General features: G+C 33.4%; 1 protein-coding gene across 3 annotated transcripts in view; it reads right to left on the bottom strand.

The window, feature by feature from the left end:
- Positions 1 to 15129, bottom strand: part of LOC126971329 (ATP-binding cassette subfamily C member 4-like) — an 87600-nt gene extending 72471 nt beyond the window's left edge. For 2 of the 3 annotated variants that reach the window (XM_050817567.1, XM_050817568.1), the window contains exon 1: positions 14701 to 15129. In XM_050817567.1, the coding sequence (XP_050673524.1) occupies positions 14701 to 14924 (224 nt within the window). In that variant the 5' untranslated portion in view covers positions 14925 to 15129. Of the gene's footprint in view, positions 1 to 13708; positions 13713 to 14700 lie in introns of those variants that run through there. The other variant, XM_050817569.1, reaches the window with a different exon arrangement.
- Between the last annotated feature and the right edge of the window lie 6635 nt (positions 15130 to 21764).

Genomic DNA, 21764 nt, shown 5'->3' with positions numbered 1-21764 from the left:
CTGTCACCACTGCCACTTCAGTTTCGCAATCTAAATAAATCATCTGGACTTTGTTTGTACGGATCTCCTCATTTTTGATTCGTTTTCTCAGGAAAATTCCACGCATAGCCATTGCCCTCTGAGCGACCCAAAGTTAGCAACCACGTCTTAGTTTCGTAAGTTATCTAGATGATGTGATGTGACTTATTTATATAATTATAATTGTATATCTACTATTATAAGTTTTATCCTGACTTCACAGCCTAAATGAACTTGAGCGAGAGAATTTTACCCAAACCAGCGTCGCATACCGAGCGAGGTAGCGTAGTCTCATTCAATACATACAAAATAAAGAACTCCTTGCGCCTATTTAAGTTTATGTGTTTGCAGTTAATTCTTATTTATGGAAGTAGTTTTTCTATTTACGCGGTCGATAGTGAGACGGATGTGCTCATTAGCTGTCTATCACATTCACCTCGTAGAGTGCATTATTACGTGGAGCTATCACCTTTTCTTTAATCAACTAACTCTCTTGTAAAAACTAGGTTTTTGGTCGAAATGTTTGACGCTAATGACGTTTACTGCGTTTATTCCACTAATCTAATGAAGTATCGGTATTTATCTGACTTTGTGCCACGTCAACACGCAATCGCACGTCAAAACTCATGAATTTTAATATTGAAACAATAAGTTAATACCTATGTACTTACATTTGATTCGACATTGCTTCATTATCTGATAAAATTATGCATGTAAAAACATTATTCAAATATTGGCTTATAGCTTGTATTTTGAATAAATAATATAATAAGATACTTGTTATATGTCCCCCGACTTTGTCCTCGTAGATTTGACAGTTGAATTGGATATATTCACACTTTTATGGAATTTAAATTATTTTCATGAAACCCTACTAATTATCATATGCTACTACTTAAAACAGCTGTAAGTTAAAATTTGTCCAGTTTGACAATGCATATCAATCAGAGATTTCCATTCAACAGTAAAAAAATTGTTAATTAATACAAAATAGCGCGTATTTTCTACTTTTCGGTTTGTGAACCGATTGAAATAGAACAAACAATAAATATTTTTCGGAGCGATACATTAGTAAAAACTATATATGAAAAATAAAATGGAGTGGGTTTTCAATTATTCGAATTAATGTTTTAATTACTACTAACTAATGACATTTTATTATCAATGGACATATTAACAACACGTGTTATACGTTTATTAAATATATTACTCATGCATTTAATTGGACAATTACAAATCAATTAATAACACCACATTATTATCATATGAGACGTAAGTCATATTTTAATTCGTTTGTTAATTTGTATGACAAGTCGGCTCGTCTAATTCACGATTAATGACTTAATCAAGATTTACAAAATTTAAAAATTTATTAAAATTTTTGAAGTTCATCTATAATATGGAAATCATCGTATATATGTTTTACCGTGGTTGTACCTTATTACGATAAAAACGGCATTATTGTTCCAATGTCTGTGAACACAGCTGTAAATAATATTTTTGAGCAATTTTTCAACAAATAAGTTCTCAACATTTATCTCATAAAAATTATCAAACACAAATAAAACCCATAAAATAAACTATAATACGTTACTTCCAAAATAATAAATTGCGAATTTCCTTTTTACCGTAGCAATACTCTTCACCGATATTTAACGGCTTTTATAGTAAAACTCTAATAGACACAACATGTTCTTTCAGAAAGCGTTTGACAAGGTGGATCATTTGTTAATTTTATATTTTAAATTATCATTGAATTGCGTCAAAGGTAATCTCTTATGGTGGTAATTTCTGCTTATCTGCTCACGTAAAATCGCTGTTCATTAACTTCCTTTCTGGTCGCAATGAAATAAAATTAAGTGGTATGCCCCAAGGTTTAATTCTCAGTTCTGTATTATATTTAAATTTTAGTGAAGATATATTATCTTAATGCTTCCTGCACTCTCAAAATTTACTTAATGCTGATAATCTTTATGATATAATTTATGTTTCTATAAGTCACAAGTAGAATTATAAAAGTCCATGCGCATTTTAATCTGTCGCAGGAGAGTATGTCAGTCTCACAAATAAATAAAATATTTTAAAGGAAGCATTGAGTACTTGTTATGAAAAAGGTGAATAATTTTAATATTCAAATTCGATTCGAGTTACTTTGCGTGTCTGAAACCTTCTTACGTCCGATTTCTTTCAACAAAATATTTGCTACGCTCGGTAATATTTTCTACAAGACAGTTTTAAATTAATTATTTAAAATATCATTTCTTACATTTATTTGAATATCATCTATCATTTCTTGCAGTTATCTAGTAGTTAAAATCAGAAAGGTAAATACAAATTAACATAGTCCTTGTAAATTGTACACAATGCCTTGTGATACAAGTAATGATTACCTACTGAATAATAATATAATGCATAATATATTATAACTTTGAGCTGTTTAGGTATTTAAAACAATAGTGTTTAGTAAGTATTATTCTATATTTTTCGAAATTATCTGATTCATAAACCGACGATAATATTCTGACGACCTGTATAGCAGAGTGGTTAGCGATCCTACCTACCTAAGCTAGAGGTCCCGGGTTAGAATCCTGGTAGGTGCAAGCATTTATATGATGAATATGGATGTTTGTTTCCGAGTCATGGATGTTTAAATGTATTTATGTATGATTATATGTATGTTTATATGAATTTATGTATGTTTAAGTAAGTATATTGTATTAAATATATCAATGTCTTGTAACCCATACCACAGGCTATATATGCTTAACTTGGGGCAAGATAATTTGTGTAAAACGTGTGTCAATATTATTATTATTATAAACCTTCTTTTGAAATCAGATTTGTGTGATTAGAATTTTATTTTTATTTAATTCGGATATTCGTATATTTTTCTGGCTAATTAGGAAAAAAAAAGACCTAAACACAAATGGAATAATATTAAGAAATCTTGGATTTGTGGGCGACTAAATATAACTTCTCCTCCTCTGAATAAACTCCTCTCATACTACAAGTACATACTACAAGTGAAAATGATATGTTAAAACTAACAATTCGACAATTTCCTCTGTTTGTCTCGTTCTGAAAGACAGACACGGTGAGGCACTTTTTTATAATATAATATGATTAATCAATAATGTGATTTACCGAAGCGTGTAAAAGCTGGTACTAAAATCAATTAAAAAAATTGTATTATTGTAAAGCAATGCAAATTTAGATAAGGGTTTTAGTTGTAAAGTATTTATACCGCGCTCCTCAGTGGATGGAATGAATAACAATTATAGGTTACAAAATATTCTTCTTAATTTTTATAAGAATTTTTTTTATAACTACATTTTAATCGTTAAGAAATTATATTTAATAATTATTATATATTTATTGTTCTAATTCGTAATGAAGGTCGATAATGAGTTGATACTTTGCCTGCACTGCCCCCGCCAAGTCAAACAAAAACAAGCGGCATGGCTATACCATCCTTTTCTCGAAGTATTTCAGGCTATTTTGACCAACTTCGTTGTGGATTAAACTAGAAACCTGAATTTTCAGTAACCAAGCAGGTATTGTATAAACACGGTGTATTTCAAACTTCATTCAATTTTAACCAGTAGTTTGAGAATAATAACTAGTCAAAGAATCTTTATTTTGTCACTCACTGACTGGCTGACCGATCATCAAAAATATAAAGCAATTCTCAAATAAAATTTTATGAACGATGCGGGACTCGAACCCACGACCTCTGGCGTTCCGTGCCAGTGCTCTCCCAACTGAGCTAACCGTTCGAGTGACGTATCCTCATAAAATCTTGTATGCTTTGTTAAACTCTCAGGTTGTGGTTTCATCTACAGGAACTACTTTACAGTTGATAACCTGATCAACCCCAATATCTGCATATTAGGAAATTGACTTGAGATGTCGCTCTTGTAAATCTAAACAATTTGTTATTGTTTTTTTTAAGTGATAACCCTCACTTCAAGGATTAATAAACAAATAAAATTTGTTTTAAATTTATCACTTTAAAAGAAAAAACATAATAAAGCAATTGTAGCAGATATTGAAGCTTTAAATTTAGAATAAAATCACTATTAATAAGTAAATAGTGTATAAATGAAGATAAAACGTTACTAATTACGTACTAACCTAGCATATCACTCCTGCATCAATCGTATTTGTCGCCAATTTAATACAGTTTCTCAAAATAATCAGCAACTCAATTTATTTAGTTCAACATCAACCTGCTTTCGTCATACTGTCATTGACCCCCTGCGTAAGGGAGCTAAGTTGTAGAAATTACTATTATTCTTGTTACACTACTTTAAATAATCTGTATGTCTCTAAATCTTTTGTACATGCCAGTTATTGATATTTTTGCTATGTGTCTTTTAGTTTTAAGTCTCCTTGTTGATATTTTTACATTTGTGCTTAAATATTGTTGGTTTGTCGAATAAAGTAAAATAAAATAAAATTAGTTAACCTAGCAACATCTTAGACCATATCAATATTAAATATATTTTATGTGTTAAATAAATAGGTAGACTTGGCCATCGCAGTAAGCATTATTTAATATGTATGACTTGAGAGATAAATAGTATTTTAATGAAAAAAAGACACATTGTATTATGCGAGCACCAAGTTAATCTAGTTATGTGAAACAAAGGATTTTAATATTGATATAATCAACTATAAGATATTGCTAGGTTAGCTAATTACGTAATAACTTAAGAAGAAGTGTTCCAATATTTGATATATTCCTAAAATATAATTATATATATTATTACTAGCTGACCCAGCAAACGTTCTATTGCCGATATTAAAATCGCGATACAAAAGTAACTGTTGATCGTAGATGGCTGAAAATTTGAAGTTCTATGTATTTTTTAATGCTGACTCATAATGAAACAAATTTAAAAAAAATGTCAAAAAAATTTAAAAAAAAATTCGTGTCGACCACCCTTTACATTTAGGGGGATGAAAAATAGATGTTGTCCGACTCTCAGACCTCAACAATATGCACTCAAAATTTCATGAGAATCGGTCAAGCCGTTTCGGAGGAGTTCAATGTTTAACACGAGTCTTTGTGCCGTTTGGTGTCGAGCCACTTGGCCCAGAGGCGCGGAGAATGTACAAAATACTATCTTCGCGCCTCAATAAGGCTACTGGAAACCCGAACTCTGGCAGTTATTCGAGTCAACGGATCAGCATAGAGCTATCCAATGCGGAAATGCTGCCAGTATTCTTAGTACACTTTCCCGTAATGATATTTTTAATTTAATGTAATCATAGTATTATAAATATTATAGTTATAATTTGTTTATTATTACCTAGTCTTGCTATAAATACAGAAACAAAGAACCTATTAATAACCCCGTACTCAAACATTATACTAATACTAAGCGTATGCTCTCCATAATTTTAACAATTCCATTTAGCTCCATGCCTACTTTGTGTAATGCGGTTCTCTTTACAACCCCACTCCATTTTAATATCGCAAAATATTGTACAATGTATTGGCGCCAAAATGAGACAACTCGATGAACAATCATATAAAAATGACAGATTCCAAATTCAAATGTAATATTTTGTTTATTTTTAATTGTAACAGTTTTTATGGCTAAGTCTAATGACTAAGTATACATCGATGTAAGGCACGCCACTTGCGACTGGTATGTGTGTGGAGGTGAAAGTCCGCGGGCGTCTAGACATATAATTCTATTGGGATGTGCAGAGCCCTTAGGATGTTCGCCGGACCAGTTCCTATCTAATGAGAGAGCTATTTAAGTCCATACTATAAATGCTTTATAGTGTAAAAAGCAGGCTTCAAGAGGTAAACGTACTCCAGGTAATACTATCTTAGGACTATTAATAGCCCAGGAGCGGAGCTAGGAATGTGACCAATTTTTTTATTTGATGCAATCTTCAGTTTTATCTTGAATGTTAATTTTTATACGACCGGACTTAGTCTTGTGTTAGATGTAATGAGATTCAATTTAATCGGATATTTCTAGATGTGATTTTGATTGAAGACGAAACCATCTTATGTAATATGTATTATTTAGGCTTAGTTATGTTTGAAACAAAATCATTTAAGATCTTTCCTAAGTGTTATTTAATAAAAATTAAATCGATAAAGAGTATAGCGCTTTTTAAAATTGTTTTCTGATTAGTTACATACTCAATCTTTTACCTTAACAAGTCATAGTGATTTAAATTACATAAAAAATAAATTCCACAATAGTAAATGACAAACTTACTCTACCAGTATAGTTTTGTACTCAAAGCGGATGTAAATACTACGTAATAAGAGGCCGGACTGCCTCAGTAAAAATTTAAATTTAGTTTAGTATGAAACGTGCAGTATTTGACTTAGGTTTGAAATAGTAGTAATTACAGTATCGCGATTGGCCACGAAGTATAATCCGGCTAAGTTTGAAAGCGAACAGTTGTATAAAACGTTGTGGAGTTCGGCTATCTCCGTTTTATACAAGATTATAGTCGTTTCATACTATCGAGTGAGTCGCTTTTTTCTTAGAGAGTTTCGCTTGCCTGCTGGTACTATTATATATTATTTGAGTATAATCATAAGCATTGTTTTATATAATATGTTTATACTGTCAACACGGACAAGTAAAAAAAGAAGGACTCCGCGCCGTGATATTAGCAAGTGAAGCAACGTTAGGCTAGTGTGTGCGCTTACGGGGGATACTAGTTACACAATTTTTTTCCCCTTAAATAATCATATATGGCCACAAATACTTATATAGTATCGTTTTTAGACTTTTTCACAACGCACGACAGCATTATTAAAATATTTTTTTGAGACGCAAACTGATCTGTCACAGACGATGACAATTCTTATAATGGCCGCCTATCCGCCTGTAGTAGTGTAAGTGTGGGCGTGGGGCTATGTATTTACACGTTAATCGGCTTGTTTTGGTGTGACACTGTTATGTAGCGTGACACGGAGTCCTTATTTTTTTACTAGTCCGTGACTGTCAATTGAAAATCTACCACAAACTAATGAAAAAATGTACGTTCAGAGCTCCAAAGAAGTCGCTTTAATTAAACTTACGACTTCTCAATCTTTGCATATTCTTCTCTCTTTCCCGCGTTGTTCGACGCTTTCGCTAATATATTGTATGTGCAAACACAACCAGTTTTTACCAGTGGGAGGCCTCTTTGCACAGGATGCCGGCAAGATTAAAGACACCACAACGGTGCCTTTTTCTGCCGTGAATCAGTAATGTATGAGCATTATTGTGTTTTGGTCTGAAGGGCGCCGTAGCTAGTGAAATTACTGGGCAAATGAGATGTAACATCTCTGTCTCAAGGCTCCTCAGAGCGCAATTATAGAACATTATAGTGCTGCTCAAATGACTGCGAAACTGAAGTCACAATGAGCAGGGCTCATAGTTCAACGGACAGATGACCGTTGGGGCAGTAAAGTCCTCGAAAGGCGACCACGTACCGGAAGACGCACTGTTGGTATACGTTGGATGAGGACCGATTCCACCGATTTGTGGAAATCTTTGGGAGCGGCCGCCGGCTGTTGATAATAGTGACGCCCAGAATTTTTTGGGTTTTTCAAGAATCCTTAGCGGCACTGAATCATAATCAGCTGAACATTCTACTCGTCTCGTCACTTATTGTTATAAAAAAAATTCATTCGTTAAGTGCAACAAGTTCAAGCAAAACACACAAGAAAAACCCTGATAGGTTCGATTAAGAGTCGATGAAGGTATTTAGCGAGGTCATCACCGTGCCCCCTCCAGTTTTAGTATAATATAACAGCAATTAGCCATTTTAAACTAAACGGTATCCTAGTTACATAATAAATAAAAAAAACAATAACATTTCCCCTGTACTTGTAGACAGTGAAATTGTATTTTAATTGCTTAAAATTATTTTCTCATTTACTGATAAGTACTTCTTGAGCAACCATTTAAATGAAAAAAGGAAACAAACTCCTACATAAAAAAACAAAAAAGCGGCCAAGTGCGAGTCGAACTCGCCCATGGAGGGTTCCGTAACAGCAAGTAACATAATATAAAAGTTTTTGTAGTGCGTTGTAACGACTTATGACGTATTAAAAAAAAACTACTTACTAGATCTCGTACAAACCAATTTTGGGTGGAAGTTTGCATGGTAATGTACATCATATATTTTTTTTAGTTTTATCATTCGTTTTATAGAAGTAACAGGGGGGGGGGACACATGTTACCACTTTGGAAGCGTCTCTCTCGCAATCTATATATTCAGTTTATCAGACCTATCCATAGATATCTCCACAATTTTTTTTTTTCAGGTCTAAATATGGGGAACCCTCAAGATTTATCGTTTATTTTCTATTTTTGTGTGAAAATCTTAATGTGGTTCACAGAATACATGTACTTACCAAGTTTCAACAGTATAGTTCATATAGATTTGGAAAAAAGTGGCTGTGACATACCGACGGACAGACAGACAGACATGACGTATTTATAAGGGTTCCGTTTTTTGCCACTGGCTACGGAACCCTAAAAATATTATCAAGAACTAGTATGAGGCAACATGTACGTTGGTATCTCAATAATGATTTATGTCAGTTCACACGTTTCTCAAGTCAGTACACACCCAGCGAACGTGATGATCTACAAATGGAGACAATAAAATTATACTAATATGTTTAAAATTTAGTTTAGTACGCTAGATGTAATCTAAGTTCAATTATATAGATAGTATGATTACCTTTGATTAAAGATAAGAACATCATAACAAAAGATTGAGTAACAGTAGATATGTATTATGTCCCGCTGAATGCTGCAGAATAGGGCTGTTCGAGCAATCTACAATCTATCCATTAGTAGACATTCATTGAGAGATAGATTTAAAAAGATCAACATATTAACTTTGCCATGTCAATACATATTTGAAAACCTAATATTTGTGCATAAAAATATAGATCGTTTAAAAAAACAGTGACATTCATAACTGCAACACTAGAAATAAACATAATCTTGCTCTGACAAGGCTAACGAGAATAGACAAATCATTTAGGGGACTATGTGTCCGTTTTTATAATCTCAGAAGAAATTTGCAATCTACAATTGAAAAAGTATAAAATATTTGTTGAACAGAAACTCTAAAAGAAAGCTTATTATACAATTAAGGATTATATAACAGATAAAAGTGCATGGGATTTGAATTTACAATAGAGCTTATTAAATAAGAGGGGGCAAACGGGCAAGAGGCTAATAGGATGGAGAGTGGTGAGGCAATCGCCCATGGACATCCGCAACAACAGTTGTCAAGAGATGGTAGTTAGTCTTACCCTTAGTCGTATTGGTTCTGGAAAACTGCAGCCGGTAGTTGATTCCACAAAGTGGCTGTGCGTGGCAAAAAGTAATGTTCTGTGGTGGATATCAGCTGCTTGTATCAACCTGAGTAGTTTATGAGCAGAAGAGTTCTTTTGAGCACTCCCCGTGATAAATGCGGTAGAAGATGCTCAGAGAAACCACATCTCTACGCAATACCAAAGAATCAAGCCGATCGGAGATGACTTAGTCGTGGATGATTCGAGCGTCTCTGCTGTATGCGCTCAGATGGAAAGGTAGAAACTGGTACTGGGAAGCGCCCACCCAGAGGTGATAACAGTGTTTCATGGATGATTCGAGCCGCTCTTTGGTGTGAAATGAAAAGGGAGAAACTAGTACTGCGAAGCGCCCGCCGATAGGTGAGAACAGTATTTCATGTGAGGCTGAATTTGCACCTTATATAGTTGGAGGTGGCTTATAATAACAAAAACTGTCTCTCCTTATTGAGTATTTGTTCGTTTGCCTTCTCTTCCAAGTTATCATCAAACAAAACATCTTTCTATATATCGTCGCACGGTATGCCGATACTCTAGCTCTGGCAGTTAGAGGGGTGAAAAACTGTCGATACTATTTTTCTAATCAGTATTAGTTTTGAAATAATATTCGACTACATGCAAACTTGCAAAATTTATTTTTTTGTAATTTATCTAATATTTTTGCGAAAAATTGCCCGTTACAAAAACCTTTAATATAAAATAAATCGTAATATATTTGTTTGCAAAGTTTTCTCGTTGCCTCTGTACAGCCAACGTCGTACCTTCGTCCTCACTGTAAACCGGTTTTACAAATAACCCTCGCAGGTAGTTAATTTTGGTACTAGTTAATGTTATGCATTCAGGAAATGTTAATTGTTGGAAAATTTAACAAACCCAATATATTCTGTACAAATCACACGATGTGATTCGAACTAAGCCAATGTACGAATATTTTATTATTCGTGATTTCAGAATCAGGATTGGTCTCCGCTGCGTTACAACTAGATACCGCAGTACATAAGAACCTGCTTAATTACGGTAACTATTAGATGCTTGTGTGCGTAGCATCTTGAAACTTAATGGCATCTTTCAAATTTTGTAACATACGCTTCGTGTTATTTTAAATTGAAATCAATAAAATACAAACTAATAACTGATGATATGTGATCCCAGTGTCTTTCTTATTTATTGTAGTATTATTTTTACAAAGTTTTACTTCGCATTCTGGCATTTTAGTTTAAATTATTAGCAAAGTTTAACAGAGCATGTGACACATCGAGTAGGTACACCCATTTGGGCGTAGTAAAAGTAAAGTCGCACTTTGCGACTACGCCTGCGGTATCTAGTGAAAAATAATAATCTAAGGGAGCGCATCGGAGACCAATCTTTTTCTTGAAATATTTATTATGATTATTGTTTAATATCTATCTAATATAAATTTTAAGCATTAGAATCAATATACTGTTTCCTATTCTCCACCTATATTCCTCCTCCTATATTCCACCTTCGCACGACACGCCACAAGTTAGGATATCATCCCCACCATCTGGATGTGTGGCGGTCCTCCACAGTGCGGTTTTCAAGGAGCTTTCTTCCACGTACTACAAAGCTGTGGAATGAGCTTCCTTGTGCGGTGTTTCCGACATGGGTACCTTCAAAAAAAGCGCGTACACCTTCCTTAAAGGCCGGCAACGCTCTTGTGATTCCTCTGGTGTTGCAAGAGAATGTGGGCGGCGGTGATCACTTAACACCAGGTGACCCGTACGCTCGTTTGTCCTGCTATTCCATAAAATACTGTTGAATGTTGTAATTTTGATGTTTAACATGGCACCATTTCAAACTGTTGTACTGATAAGTATTTTATTGCTACTGTTCCTATAAATTGTTATGTATATTAAAAGCTGATATTTTTTTAATGTAAAGTTAATTGTCATGCAAATTGTATAATAGTACTAGCTGACCCAGAAAACGTTGTATTGCCGATACTAAAATCGCGATACAAAAGTAACTGTTGATCGTAGATGGGTGAAAATTTGAAGTTGTATGTATTTTTTAATGCTGACTCATAATCAAACAAATTTAAAAAAAAATGTATACGTTACCTACATTTCAAGCTCACTGTAAATTATTGTAAACCAAGACAAAACTCATAAGACGCTATAAAGCAGAAAATATAGTTTTAAAATATAAAATTTTTATTTAATATTTAAAATTCTAATTTAAAAGTTAAAACTATTATTGCACGTAAATATGTAAATTAGTATATGTTAATATACAAATAAATGACGACCTGTATAGCCGAGTGGTTAGCGATCCTACCTACTAAGCTAGAGGTCCCGGGGTCGAATCCCAGAAGGTGCAAGCATTTATATGTTGAATATTGATGTTTGTTTCCGAGTCATGGATGTTTATATGTATTTATGTATGTTTAAGTAAGTAAATTGTATTAAATATATCGTTGTCTTGCAACCCATAATACAGGCTATATATGTCTAATTTGGGGCAATATATTTGTGTAAAAAGTGTGTCAACATTATGAAAATAGGATATAGGACAACTTGTTCAAACCCGAACACTTTTCTTATTTACTTATATTTATACCCGTGAAACGAATAGCCCGATCCGAATTGTTTAATTGGAGTGGAATTAACACATATAAATACAACCTTAATTAACAAACCATTTAATTGGATTAGGATTAATATATATAATAAAATGGTATCAATATCATCTCTATTTGATTCCACCTGTATATGAACTTAATAATTTAAACAAAAACTATTGTTGCTTATCTATTTTAGTAAGGAATATATACAATTTTTATATTTAACATTTTGATACTTTGGATTACTTACAATGTTTTAATTTAATTTTTTGTAAGGATCTTAATTTTTTGAATATAGTATAGCCTATATTTCTCGGTAAAAATTCTCTCTAATGATGAAATAATGATTAAAATCGGTCGAGTAGTTTTTGAGTTAAATCGTAACAAACAAAGGAAAAAATATAATCTTCCATCTTTATCGTTCCTGCAGAAAAATCAGACAATTCCTTGTCAGCGTTGAACAACTAAAATATGTGATATTATGAGTTATATCACTAAGGAGCTACAATCCTTATGTGTAAGTATTTTATAGTGTTCGTAGTAAACAGCATTTTGATTGGTTATAATATTTAGTTTCCTTGTTCGTTATCGTGGCTCACATTATCAACTCATATTAAAGTAAAAATTGGCTCTTTAATTAAACATCCATTGATATATGAGGTATTTATAAGTTGACTAGCTGACCCGGCAAATATATATTACTTTTAGAGTTAGACCGTTTCTTGGACATTGCAACATTTCTTTATTTTTCTAAAATAAAAGATTTTTTGCTAAAATAAACGTAGCCTAAGTTACTCCTTATTACATCAGCTACCTGCCAATAAAAGTCCCGTCAAAATCGGTACAGCCATTTCAGAGATTAGCCGGAACAAACAGACAGATAGACAGACAGATAAAAATTGTACAAAATGTTATTTTTGTGTATCTAACGTATATATATTCATATGTATGTAGTAAATAACGGTTATTTCAATATTACAAACAGACACTCCAATTTTATTTATACATGTATAGATTTAGTAATATATTAAATATCTTTAATATAACGCCATTTAGTTAATGTTATGTTGTTTAATTATAGCTATATACAATTTCTTATCACGGTTTGATTTCACAACCGGTTTGAGGTTAGAAATTTCCATAAAATACTGCCATGTTTACATCACCTTTGAACGCTCTAAATTTTAATTACTTGAATATTTCTATCGAATAAATCCTTTGCATTCGTTACAAATATTAGTTTTAATTTAGTCGTTACAAGCTTTGAATTTCTCTGAGAGTGCTCGCGAATGTTTTTACATATTTCTTGAGACTGATATATATATCATTATTTAATCTTATGTCTTTAAACGATCAATTCTTGTATATATATATATATATAATCTGAATCTCGGAAACGGCTCCAACGATTTTCATAAAATTTAGTATACATGGGATTTCGGTGGCGTTAAATCGATCTAGGTTCCAATTTTAAAAAATGTAGTTTTATCCGTGTTTTAATGCGAAACGGCTACAATAACTGTTGAATACAAAGGTAAATTTCGCCACTATATACAAGACTATAATAGCTCAAATGGGACATTGAGTGATCCGGAGAGCAGAAGACCCCGGTTCGAATCTAGAGGTCACATTAGTTTTTTTTTGTTCAAGTTTTGTACATTCTTAAAAATCCGAGCAGAGCTCGGTAATCCGCAATTTTGTATCAATTGAAGGATATGATAGACATAATATCAGCTTTAGAATTTCTATTATAAAAGCAAACTCACTTCTCCAGCCATTTTGATACCCTAAATCGATTGATTTAAAGGGGATTTAGGGTATCAAAATGATTTGAGTTTTCTTTAGTGTTAATTCCGCCAATATTTGTCTTTCGACACGTCTCTACACGAGGCGTCCTCAGGACGTGTTGACTCGCCAAAATCGACGCCAAAACGAGACCGGTCTCGTGCCAGGTTTTGGCAGTTTAATTTAGTTTAAAGAAAAATATTGCCGGAATTAACACTAAAGAAAACTCAAATCATTTTGATAATTATGAATTTCCGCAAAGTAACGCCTACTTCAATAAATTTTTGATTTAGGGTACTTTAATGCTTATTGTCTTGCGTTACTTCTTTAAGTAGTTTAAATCCCTGTAACACGTCTATATACATTTCTCTTGAATACGTAACTATTGAATATTCTTTACACATATTAAGTTGCAATAAGAAATTCAACTTGTTTCATTTCCAACTTTCGCTTATAAAAACTATTTGGTGATAATGCTAAATGTACTACATAAACCCGCGATTCAATGTTAATACATCGACATTTTGCTGATCACTACCTTGTAATATGATAAGGTCAGCTTTGTAAATCAAACATAGGTAATATGACACTTATCACAACAACATGCTAATTTCTACATGTACCTATTTACGTGAAGCGGATAACTGGCAACCTTATACAAGAAAAGAAAAAAAAATAAAACATTGGTAAGTAATGTGTTATTAAATGAAAATTAACACGATGTTTAAAAATGTGGAACAATTTCATTTTGAATTGTTTTAAAAACGAAAACCACATCATTAATAATAATTTTGCATGCCAGAAATGGCCGATAACATTGATACCTTAAAACTATTTACATTTTACACCCATTGTTACATGTTTTCTAGCAAAATAAAGGATTTATTTATTTATTTGTCATTTTTTGAGCATTTCTTGAATCTGAATGTAATAGAATGCAATTATTTAAGTATTTAATAGTTAAAGTACTCACTTCTCCAGCCGATCCCCTAGTTTATCAGACAGGTGGTTTTCTTTTGGCTTCGTTAGGTCTGCGTCGTACAAGTCCCGCTTGTAGCCGCGCCAGAACGTCGGCATCATCCACATAAACCATGTTTTCGATATTACGCCGGCCCTCTTGTAATTGTTGCTTTTCTTCTCACGATTCTTCGGTGGAACTTTCATGGGGTCGCTCGGATTTTTATTACCACTGACCATTTTGATGCGATTCGTTGACAATTTGAGTTCTAAAAGTTCTCGGACTCTTTGTGCTTACGGTGGTGGTTTAAACAGAAATCAAGATTTTCATCACGGCCGTCGAACAACGTCATTTACCAGCTCTAAAGCCGGGATGCGCGAGCGCCGCGTACTGCTATCGTTTCAGAGCGAGTTACCTCCTTCCACTGAGCGCGCGGGCCGAATGTCCTCACTTATATGATGCGACCACGGCGCGGTCGGCGCCAACTTGTGACGCGTGCTCGAAGCCTCATTAACACTATATGTCATCTTGGCACTCGAGCTTTCGGAATTTACTGCGATGTTGTACGCTGCAATTTTCCTCATCAAATCAAAGAGTAAACCTAACTTAGAGATTATGCGGCAAATGAAATAAGTTTTATTTTATTGAAAATGAGGTATGAGACGGGCAGGACGTTCACTGATGATACTACCTACCCATTGCATTGTGCTTAAAGAACTTTATTCACATTAAGAACATAGAACACTTACATGAGAAAAAAAATATTAACAGTAGGTATCTTAAAAAACCGCGTTATGATCAACACATGGATTAAGAGCTACTAGATACGGCATTGCACGTCGGGGTAAGTATAGATTGATATAATTTTATTTTATATTTACATATTTCTTTTGTATGACACTAAATAAGTGTATGTATTATTTCATCATTTGAAAAACCCAAAAATTCTGAGCGGCAACTACAACTGCGCTCGTCTCCTTGAGTCATTAGATGTCAAGTCTCATTTGCTCAGTCATTTCACTTGCTACGGCGCCCTTCAGACCGAAACATAGTAATGTAGTATCTATAATCAAGTCGGCATCCTGTGCAAAGAAACCTGGTAAGAACTGGCTGTGTGTCCACAGAAATGCTTACACGTTACTGCTTAACGGCAGTAATAGGCGCCGTTGTGGTATTCCTAATCTAGCCGGAATCCGGAGCAAAGGAGCCTGCCACGGTTGAAATATCATTCAAGTTCTTATGAAGTAGTTCTTTTGGGATTATAGTAAAAAAACAGTTGTGTTTAAGGGCTGGACTTAGTGTCCCGTAGCACGAATTACGTGGTAAAAATATGTTTTTATCATAGTGGCGTAAATGTTCCTGTATATTGTTTCTTGCTCAGCTTTTAGCCTTCCACCGTTTACGTAGCGTTTAATTAGGTTTGAAGAGTTATTTTTTCAAAAAGAACAAAAGTTCATTTAAGTACATGTGAACAATAATTCTAAATAAATATAATATAATACTTAATTTTTAAAGTTACGGTGTCTTTATACAATAATAATTCAAAACACGCTTTTTTTCTAAGATAACAAACTATTGTGTTAGACATTCCTTTTTTAATTTAGCTATAAATTTTGGAAAAGATTATTCCTCAGATATAGCTTCCGACTAGTCATTATATAGTATTTACGTGTTTTAACCGTTTTTGAGGGTAGAATTTTTTTTCGTTATTTTCTTGAAAACTGTGCATTCCTTATAATAAGAGTAGTAGCAGTATAATCGTGGACCAAAGCTCTATTAATTATAATTTATAAAATTGATTAGGTTTGGTTAGAACGAACTGAATCGGCTTTCCTCGCCATTTACAAATTAGGGAAGGGGAAACCTTCCCAACCCTCAAAGATGTCATAATTTAAGGTTAGGTTATAACAATTTTTTCTGTTATAAGAGTGGTAGCATTATAATCGTGGACTAAAGCTGTATCAACTACAATATTTTTAAACCAAACTCAACTCAAACCTCCTAATTCTGGCTACGGGATACTAAGTTTTAACCGCGCTTAGTCCTTTTTTAACCCAACTTTGCCTACGAGATCACGTAGACCCACTACTTAGGGCTAGTTATATAATCATTCCGTAAATACACTCGGTGAACTCTGATATCGACCAACTTCATCAAAATCAATTTGAGAGTTTAGTTGTTAATATTACTTTTGTGGAACAGAGGATAAACGAGCGTACGTCTCACATGATGTTAAGTGATCACCGCCGCTCACATTCTCTTGCAACACAGAGGAATCACAAGAGCGTTGCCGGCTTTTTAAAAAAGTGTAAGCCCTTTTTTAAAAGGTACCCATTGCGTACCATCCTGGAAACACCGCACAAGGACTACAGAGCTTAATTTATAACACGTAATAGACATTAGATAGTGTTAGGTTAAAATTTAAATAAAATATTTTTATAATGTATTTTTCAATGCTGAATCTTAATAAAATAAAAAATAAATAATTTATCTAAAAATTTAAAAATAAATTAAGGGACGGACTACCCTTAACATTTAGGGGGATCAAAATAGAAGTTTTTCGATTCTCAGACCTACCCAATATGCACACAAAATTTCATGAGAATCGGTCAAGCCGTTTCGGAGGAGTTTAAATACAAACACCGCGACACGAGAATTTTATATGTTAGATTATTGAATTATTGCTATGTAATGTGTATTAACGACGTATAAATATAATATAATTCCGATTTTGACGATCAAATATTTGTATGTCGATATATTGGCGAATTGTGTCATTTCATTTCATTTCAAAATACATTAATTTGTTATATCCCAAAAGGTTAAGACAGCGCTTTCGTTAAAGATCCAAAATAGCTTATTATTTTCCGACAACAACAAATATAGCTAATGTATACAAAAACCTAACAAATTATTTGCTAAAACTTGTTGTATTGGTGAAAACAGCATGAAAATCGGTGCAGTAGTTTTTGAGTTTACCGCAAACAGACAGATAGAGAGACGCGACGGAGGACTTCGTTTTATAATATATAGTGATTGTCATTTACGGAATAAATACCCAGTGTTGGATCAGTTAGTTATTTTTTAATCAGCTATAAATAAGAAGGTTTTTATTTCTTACTACATTAAATCATTTCTACTATATATTGAAGAAAATTTATTTAATTGGGCGTAAAATACAAAAGTCTTGCATAAAGGCTACTTAACACTGTGTCAGAACTAGGTAATCCTGCGTTTCAGGCGTAAAAATCTGACATAGAAACTAAGTCATAACAAAAAAAGGAAAAAATAAAGCATTTAAATGTATAAATTAATCTACAGCTTAAGTGCATAAGTAAACAATGTCTTCAATGTAATGATTGATAACTATTACAAATAAAATATTGATAATGTGTATTTTAACACTATTAATAGTTTTGCTGTATTTCCATAGGATATATTTTCAAGTGCTTTGCTTGAAGAGAGATGTTTGCTAATGCGTTTAGTTTATTGTAAAGGAACGTTCCTTTAACATAAAAAGACAATCAATATCTTTGCGTCTCTTATCAATAAATTCAGTGCTGTAGGGAAAGGTAAGTACTATGCTCATTATAAAAAACTGTCGAACTATTAGTACTTTGTATAATTTATAGATGATGTTAGTAAGAAAAAGGAAAGGGCGGTGAGTGGACACCTTAAGAATAGCTCTCTGAGCGCTCTCGATAGTTAGTAATAAATATTTTTCCCGCCCCACCCCACGTGGTAATACAGTCACTTATAATTGATTGACACAGAGCAAAGTAAACTAATCTAATAATTTTTGTATCTGCTATATACCGTAACTTTTTCAAGACAAATTAACTTACGAATTTTATTGCACAAAGCTGCGATACGATATATTTTGAACGCAAGAGTTTCATATAGTAAGTTTGGGTTGACGATAGATTGGGCATCAAAAATGACATAATATAATTTGTCTTATCTGCATTGAATCCGTATTGTGAATAACAGCGTATGAGATAATTATTACATGAAAAAGCTCTTTATTTCAGAGATCATTTATGTAAATCAGAAACAGGATAGAGCCCAAAATACTTCCTTGAGGAACTCCGAAGGATGAATATTTCTGATTCTCGCTGATAACATTGCATATGTTACGTGCTCCGTGGATCAAAATTTATTTCGAAAAATAGAAGAAAGTCTTTCTAGTGCTATTAAAAAGTAACTACCGTGCAATATTAGGCAGGTGTTGGCGACCGAATTGGAACCCTTTAGATCACAAATTCAGGCACTAGAAGAGTCGGCTAAAACAATTAATAAACAATATGAGGAACTATTACAAATGTTTAATAAAAGGACGGAGGAGGTTACCTTACTACGAGTGAATCGATGGTATGTTCTTAAAATGGTGCAAGTCTTACTTAACTAACCGTAAATCTTCTGTTGTCATTGGAGGCTACTCTTCTAAGCCTTTTACAACTCTGTCAGGTGTCCCACAAGGCTCCCATTTGGGACCATTATTTTTTAACTTATTTATTAATGACATATACAATTGCTTCGAAAATTCTAGGTTTTATTTATTCGCTGACGATTGCGATCAAACGATCAAGCGATCAAACAAATTAATTCGGCCGATGAAGCTCTTCTTCTTCAATATGACTTAAATAATCTAGTAATCTGGTGTCAGGAAAATGGAATGAGATTAAACACTGATAAATGTCACGCAATCCGCTTTAGTAGACAAAAAAATAATTTACCCACGAGAACATATTATGTTAATGCTATTGCTTTGGCTGAAGTGAACCTCGTTAGGGATCTAGGGGTCATCATCGACAACAGGTTAAGGTTTAATTTCCATATTGATGCAATTACTAAAAAAAGCTTTCAGATTTTAGGCTTTGTGTTACGCAACTCCAAGCCCTTTAAAACAAAAATCACCATTTATAATGCTCTAGTGCGGAGCACTTTAGAATATTGTACGGTCGCTTGGAACCCGCATTACGATGTATATAACAAACGCTTAGAAACAGTTCAGAAGAGGTTTCTCTGGCATTTATCTTATAGCTGTAATCTAGCGAAAAAAATTCCTTCTTATACAGGTAGACTGCAGTATTTCCACCTTAACTCACTTAAGTCCCGTAGAACTTTGCTCGACAGTATGTTCCTCTTTAAATTACTACATAATATTATTGATTCTCCTCATCTTATATCGAAACTAAACCTCGCTGTTCCAAAAACTCAACCGAGAGCGTGTAAGAAATATAATCCATTTCTCTGTAATTATGCAGGATCTAATTTAGGCTATTTCTCTCCCTTGAATAGAATTACCAGGGAATATAATAGTCATCACGATGAAGTCGACATATTTGATCATAACTTACATAAATTTAAAAAATATATTAAAACGGTTCTTTCAAGGGAGGGATGACTTCAATCGTTATTTTTCTTTTTTGTGTAAATTTATATTAATATTGTATTCATAGATATATAGTTCTTATTTTATTTTGTGGCTTAATTTAATTGAATAGCATGCCATTTTCGCCTATAATTGAGGCGTCACTTACCATGTGAATGTTATTGTTTTTGTATTATACTGTGTTTATATTAGTGTATACCTTGTTGGCCGAATTTAATAAATAAATAAATATCCTCACCCGGTGGGTTCGCTCTTCTAGATAGCTTGTAAATAGTTCCAACTGATTACCTCTTACACCTATACTTTCCAGCTTGAGCAATAGAATAGCGACGGAAACTGAATCAAATGCCTTAGCAAGATCCAGAAAGATTCCCAAGGTGTGGTGACTTTTATCAAGATTCTTTGCTATATAGTCAGTTAGATTATGTACTGCATCGGCAGTTGATACTTTTGACCTAAAGCCAAACTGCAACATAGACAATATAGATTTATCTCCAAATATTTAATTAACCTTTTCCTTATGATTTTTTTTCTAAATTTTTAAAAATATTGTAACAAAGAAATAGGTCTAAAATTTGTCACTAGATTTGTAATACCAGATTTTAAAGCTTTTTTATTAGCTTTTAAATAAAGCTTTTTTCAGAAATTTGGGAAATGACGTTTGCGTAAACATGTGTTAAAAATATGAGTTAAGGCGAGGTTTTCCCAACACTTAAGGTAAAAATCGCTCGAACGTAAGATTCGATAGGTACGCATGGGCACGGGCGTCGGGCATGGCTGAGAACGAACCGAGCGATTCGGGTCAACGACCGCCGACCCGTAAGGACCGCGTAATATTTTTTAAAACTTACAGTTGCGCTAGAGTACGGAATTACTGTGATATTTTTTATGCATTTTTGAAGTAAATCTTTTTTTCGACGTATGAGAGAAATGTTATATTACGCGCAAAATTATGATTTTAACAATATGGATATCGTATCCGAGATTCTCGAGGCTGCAGAGAACTAATTTGGGATCATTTCTGAAATCCAAGATGGCCGCTGCGCAAATTTATGATTTCAACAATATGGATATCGAATCCGAGGTTTTCAAGGGTACAGAGAATGAGTTTGGGATCATTTTAGAAATCCACGATGGCCACATAATTTATTTAATTAAAGTCTTAAATATAGTAAATATCTAGTCAGATAAGTAGGTAGGTACCTACTAAGATCTTTCTTGGTAACTACCAACCTAAATAGGAAACTAAGTATACGAGTAGTATTACGCTCTCCTGAAATTAGAGGAACGAGGTCTTCACTAAGACCAAGGACTAAATCCTTTCTTAAGGCGAAATGTTTTCACGAACTCCGTATCTATCATTTCGAAAGCAAAATATTTGTTGATTCGCATAATATTATTTCGGCGTCGACGTTCCCTTCGCCGGTGATCCCTTTCGGAAAGATCCAAAAGTAGCCAAGACAAGCTGATATTCATGTTTATGAAAAAACTTTCAACAGCCAACAACTGCAAATTACTAACTTCAGTACAGTGACTTCTCAGACGTTCGATTTGACATTAAATCGTTTGTAACCGATTGTAAAAAGACAGCAGAATACCACTGACACAACGATTGAAGTCCATCTAGATGACGTGAATACGCTTTAGCGATTTCTGGATAGGATCGTTTCTCGAACGTGCGATT

The sequence above is a fragment of the Leptidea sinapis genome, chromosome 23 (genome assembly GCF_905404315.1).
Source record: "Leptidea sinapis chromosome 23, ilLepSina1.1, whole genome shotgun sequence".
In the NCBI taxonomy this organism is placed as follows: domain Eukaryota; kingdom Metazoa; phylum Arthropoda; class Insecta; order Lepidoptera; family Pieridae; genus Leptidea; species Leptidea sinapis.
Note: the sequence above shows the minus strand (reverse complement) of the source record. Positions and strands in the feature narration are given on the sequence as shown.